The 6,000-nt window shown below is 45.5% G+C and overlaps 2 protein-coding genes across 2 annotated transcripts in view; one reads left to right on the top strand and one right to left on the bottom strand.

Annotated features, from left to right (window-relative positions):
* Window positions 1-959: 959 nt before the first annotated feature.
* LOC106581517 (alpha-(1,3)-fucosyltransferase 4-like) lies at window positions 960-4,307 on the top strand. Its single transcript, XM_014163614.2, has one exon. It carries the CDS (start codon window positions 1,655-1,657, stop codon window positions 2,801-2,803), a length of 1,149 nt encoding a protein of 382 aa, XP_014019089.1. The 5' UTR covers window positions 960-1,654; the 3' UTR covers window positions 2,804-4,307.
* Window positions 3,348-6,000, bottom strand: part of LOC106581516 (collagen alpha-1(XXVI) chain) — a 78,330-nt gene continuing 75,677 nt past the window's right edge. Inside the window, exon 15 of the mRNA XM_045704077.1 lies at window positions 3,348-3,407. The gene's annotated coding sequence lies outside the window, so the exon portion shown is untranslated. The remainder of the gene's footprint in view (window positions 3,408-6,000) is intronic.

Raw genomic sequence — 6,000 nt, 5'->3', positions numbered from 1 at the left:
GTAAATAGTAGTCGGAACTAGATTCCACAAAGCCTTGTCTAAGCACCACTCAGTTGGTGAAGTTCATCAGAAACTTCCTTCACCACGGAGGGAAAATTCCTTCACCACGGAGGGAAACTTCCTTCACCACGGAGGGAAACTTCCTTCACCACGGAGGGAAACTTCCTTCACCACGGAGGGAAACTTCCTTCACCCCGGAGGGAAACTTCCTTCACCACGGAGGGAAACTTCCTTCACCACGGAGGGAATCTTCCTTCACCACGGAGGGAAACTTCCTTCACCACGGAGGGAAACTTCCTTCACCACGGAGGGAAACTTCCTTCACCCCGGAGGGAAAATTCCTTCACCACGGAGGGAAACTTCCTTCACCACGGAGGGAAACTTCCTTCACCACGGAGAGAAACTTCCTTCACCACGGAGGGAAACTTCCTTCACCACGGAGGGAAACTTCCTTCACCACGGAGGGAAACTTCCTTCACCACGGAGGGAAACTTCCTTCACCACGGAGGGAAACTTCCTTCACCACGGAGGGAAACTTCCTTCACCCCGGAGGGAAACTTCCTTCACCACGGAGGGAATCTTCCTTCACCACGGAGGGAAACTTCCTTCACCACGGAGGGAAACTTCCTTCACCACGGAGGGAAACTTCCTTCAACACGGAGAGGAGTTTAGTCTGCAAAATAGATTATAGACCTAACACAGCTGAGGTAATTACCGTGTAACAAATTTAAACGCATGCAGGTTACCACATTTTGTGCTCATGGATTATAAATTAAATTAAATAACAGAATTGTAAGTATCTGTGATATTTTTCCCTACATTATATTTATGTTGTTACTCACAGTATCACTTTGTCTCCCTCGTCTATTGATTCAAGAGGTCTGCATTTTAACGGTATGATCATTGATTCAAGAGGTCTGCATTTTAACGGTATGATCATTGATTCAAGAGGTCTGCATTTAACGGTATGATCATTGATTCAAGAGGTCTGCATTTTAACGGTATGATCATTGATTCAAGAGGTCTGCATTTAACGGTATGATCATTGATTCAAGAGGTCTGCATTTTAACGGTATGATCATTGGTTCAAGCCAGTGAGGTATATAATTCAGTTCAGGCACTGCTGCATCTAGGCTACATAGCAGCCCTCAACCCGAGGGACAGCATGTTTACTTGTGCCATCCTGAAAGAGCCTCTCAGGGTGACAAAGACCGCATTCACCAGTAACCGGAGCTCGCACGCTGCCACATCAAGTATTTGAGCAGGATGGTGTTTCGGCCTATCTGTTTGCGGCCACATTCACCAACAACACAGCTCAGGAAATGTAGGTAACACATGATTAAAGTCTGGTGGCGGATGTCCTAATCTTGCCTGACAGAGCAGAGACAGACTGTAGGCCTAACTTCATTGTTTTCCTGAGACGGGGCCGACTGGTTTTTCCTCATAGCGGAGGGGGTAGCAGGTGTGAGGAAGGAGGACCTTAACTTTTGTCCTTGTCATCCTAGCCCAGGTGGAAGAGATCATTATTCTGAGTTCGACGGAGAGGCGAATGTGACAGGGCAGTTGACGTTAAAGTTGTAGAACTTCTGGAGTTAATGGCAAAGGGTGCATGAGCAGTTAATGGATATAAGGACTGGAAGTCTGACAGGATTTCATGGAGCTAACTCAGTGGGCTACTCAGTGGATAACAGGTGGTCGTTCTACCTTTCACAGAGCCGGTAAGCGCCCCAGTTTGTGTCGCTGCAAAACATTTAGAGTGGCTGTTCTGAGAACATTATGCTCGTGGGTGTGTTTCACCGCTCTCGTCTGTGCGCTCTTTCTCCTCCTTGGAGTGTGTTTTCTCAATCTCTTTGACCCACGACTCCAACCCCTCTCTCTCACTGGAGTCGAACCCAGAGATGTCACCCTTCTGTTGTGGACTCACCCCTTCGGCCAATACCGCAGACTGCCGGACTGCGAGGCGCGCTTTGGGATACGTGGGTGCGTACTGACCGACGACCGACGCATGTACCCTGGGGCCGACGCCATCATCATGCACCACCGTGAGATAGCAACCAACGCCACGGCACTCCCGTCCGACCCACGACCCCGTGGCCAGAAGTGGATCTGGATGAATTTTGAATCCCCGTCTCACACTCGTGGCCTGCGGCGGTTCGAGGGCTTGTTCAACCTCACCATGACCTACCGTGCCGATTCAGACATCTTTCTCCCCTACGGCTACCTTGTGACCCGCCTTCACCCTCACGCCAACGCCCCCCACACACGCCCCCGACGGCTCCACCTACTGGCCTGGGTCATCAGTAACTGGTCGGAGTCGCAGGCCCGCGTGGCGTATTACCGTCGGCTGGTTAACTACGTTGACGTGGATGTGTTCGGGCGTGCAGGTGTGCCACTGCCAGAGGACAGCACTGTGGTGCGCACGGTGAGGCGTTACCTGTTTTATCTGGCGTTGGAGAACTCACAGCACACCGACTACATCACCGAGAAGCTCTGGAACTCCTTACTGGCCGGGGCCGTTCCTGTAGTTTTTGGGCCTCCGCGGGAAAACTACGAACGCTTCCTCCCCCATGATGCCTTCATTCATGTGGACGACTTCCCCTCTCCCCACCTGCTCGCCCAATACCTGATGCTGCTGCGCCGGAGCCCCTCCCTCCTGCAGAGACACCTGGCCTGGAGGAGGAGCTACAGCGTGCACCTGACCGCCTTCTGGGCGGAGCATTACTGCACAGCGTGTCGCGTTGTTCGGAACCACAGACTCCGGACTGACACCATCACCAACCTTCAGCGCTGGTTTGAGTCCTGACCCCTGACCTCTGCTTTTTGACCTTCCAATATGTGGTGACTACTATGAACACGATTGGTCAGAAATCTAGCCACAACCCCATCTGTAGCAGGGAATCTATAGGAACTGTCTTCAACACCATTTAGTAAACAGTGGATCACAGGAAGAAAACACTTCATATTTATTGAACATCATTGAACTGTAATTCACTTGTCTGTTATTTTTGTTGTTGTTATTAGTCAGGGTTCAGTAGTATTATGAAGTGTGTTGTGTCAGACTGTCTAAGAAACATAGATATTGCTTTAATCAGCGTGTTGTGTGGATAGTTAAGATGGCTGCTTTTGGAGGCCTAGCCTTTCTTAAACTTAAGGACGGGACAGTGGAATGGGTTAAGCATCATGGCCATGTTAACCCCAGTAGCCTTGATACTGCCCTGACATGACCAGGTGACCAGGTTCTATTTACCCCACACCACTAGACATGGGCAATGTCAACCCCAAGATAAACCACAACACTACCCCCTGGCTCCTGTTCCACCTCCAAAGAAGATACCTGTGACACACACACACACACACACACACACACACACACACACACACACACACACACACACACACACACACAGCTCCATCCACCTCTATGATCCCTCTCATAGAAATTGTACAAGGTATATTTAGTACATCAAATGTCCATGTCTTTCTTACCTTACTTGTCTGATTGGTTCAGTTGTTTCAGTCCAAGGTATTTCACACTTTTTAATGTTTTTTTCCCACTACATGTGAACATTCTAATGTATGTTTGCAATTGCAACAAATGAAACTTGAACTTGACCTGCTTAAGCAAGTTTTGCCTCCAAAGTAGTCACTCTTACGCATAATCACAATTGGTGGCGCTTTGTCTTCGAACATAGACCAAACCCATTGTTGGTCTTTATTTAAAGGCCTATCCCATTGTGGGTCTTTATTTAAAGGCCTATCCCATTGTTGGTCTTTATTTAAAGGCCTATCTCATTGTTTGTCTTTATTTAAAGGCCTATCCCATTGTTGGTATTTATTTAAAGGCCTATCCCATTGTTGGTCTTTATTTAAAGGCCTATCCCATTGTTGTTCTTTATTTAAAGGCCTATCCCATTGTTGTTATTTATTTAAAGGCCTATCCCATTGTTGGTCTTTATTTAAAGGCCTATCCCATTGTTGGTCTTTATTTAAAGGCCTATCCCATTGTTGGTATTTATTTAAAGGCCTATCCCATTGTTGGTCTTTATTTAAAGCCTATCCCATTGTTGGTCTTTATTTAAAGGCCTATCCCATTGTTGGACTTTATTTAAAGGCCTATCCCATTGTTGGTCTTTATTTAAAGGCCTATCCCTTGTTGGTCTTTATATATACGTGACCTACTTGTTGTGTGTATGTACTGACAAGTATGTGGAACTGATAGATTCACACACACGCTACATGTTAATGTATTTAAATGTATGTAAATTGTAAAGTATTTTGCCTGTAATGTCTTCTTTTTTTCTTATGTGTCGGACCCCAGTAAGACTAGCTGTCACCATTGGCGTTGGCTAATGAGGATCCTAATAAATAAAATCAAAGGCACATTCCATGTTGGTATTTATTTAAAAGCCTATTCCTTGTTGGCATTTATATAAAGGCCTATCCCTTGTTGGTATTTATTTAAAGGCCTATCCCTTGTTGGTATTTATATAAAGGCCTATCCCTTGTTGGTATTCATTTAAAGGCCTATCCCTTGTTGGTATTCATTTAAAGGCCTATCCCTTGTTGGTATTCATTTAAAGGCCTATCCCTTGTTGGTATTTATTTAAAGGCCTATCCCTTGTTGGTATTTATTTAAAGGCCTATCCCTTGTTGGTATTCATTTAAAGGCCTATCCCTTGTTGGTATTTATTTTAAGGCCTATCCCTTGTTGGTATTTATTTAAAGGCCTATCCCTTGTTGGTATTTATTTTAAGGCCTATCCCTTGTTGGAATTTATTTAAAGGCCTATGTTTGGGCTGTAGTTGAGTGAGGCTAGCTCCTGCTGTGTCCCATGGTCTGGACTGTGCATCTCTGGCTCTGGTGATACATTGTGTGTGATAAGTCTCTCAACATCTGAACATGTCTTATGTTTCTTAAGGAGGCTAGGAAGAAGCAGGGAGCCAGTTTCAATGTGTTCAGCATGTTTCAGCAGAGACATAGTTAAACGTAGTGAGAGACAGAGTCTACTGTGTGTGTGTGTGTGTGTGTGTGTGTGTGTGTCACTTGATATAAAATAAAATAACTTGAGACTTGACTTGGAGCCTCAAGAGCCGGGACTCGACTTTGACTTGAGACTGATGACTTGAAATTGTCTGGGCAGGTTTTGTTTTGTCACTCATTTTGTGGCACAGAGTCCACGTGGACGACTCTACACGCAGCCAGAAACAGTAGCCGCAGCATCGCCCTTGCAACAGACTGGCTAGTGAAACACACACTCGGCGCTCTGATTGAATCAGCAAACTGTCAATCAACACAGGTCTCGTGAGCTGGTGAAGATGACTGATTTGCTGTACAGCTACAGGATCGGGTGAAGCGCAAACGTCAAATTGTAGGGAGACACGATTGCCATAATAAATAAATATGCAGCTCCAAAACAATTTGGTGATCAAGAATATTACTTTGCAAGCTCACCAGCAATGGGGCAACAATTGCTAGAATAGGCTTACTGGTCTTCTGTTATGTAACAATTGCTTGAAATACATAATTTACTTAGCTTGCATTTGTAATTTGTTGTTAAGTTAATTATTACTGTGGCGAAGACGCACCATAGACACAGCTCTTCACCTGAGCTCTCCAAGCTCCCGCCAGTGGACAGGGCTTTTCTTTCTCTTGTTGATACAGTATGTTTGTTCTTGCTTTCACACGTCTAAATACATAGGCTGTAACGGTTGTCGTCGGATAAAGCGGACCAAGACGCAGCGGGGAAATGTGCACTCATCTTCTTCATTAATAGGACAAAAAAGGAAAAACCAAAATAAACACGTACCCCAAAAAGACACAACAACGAATAACAGTCTGGTAAGGCACAAGGCTATACACAGAACAATCTCCCACAAAACACATACCTATATATAGGACTCTCAATCAAAGGCAACTACAAACACCTGCCTCCAATTGAGAGTCCAACACCCAACTACCTAACATAGAAATACTAAACTAGAGAGAACATAGAAATACAAA

This window comes from Salmo salar, chromosome ssa20, assembly GCF_905237065.1.
Source record: "Salmo salar chromosome ssa20, Ssal_v3.1, whole genome shotgun sequence".
NCBI classification, from domain to species: domain Eukaryota; kingdom Metazoa; phylum Chordata; class Actinopteri; order Salmoniformes; family Salmonidae; genus Salmo; species Salmo salar.
Note: the sequence above shows the minus strand (reverse complement) of the source record. Positions and strands in the feature narration are given on the sequence as shown.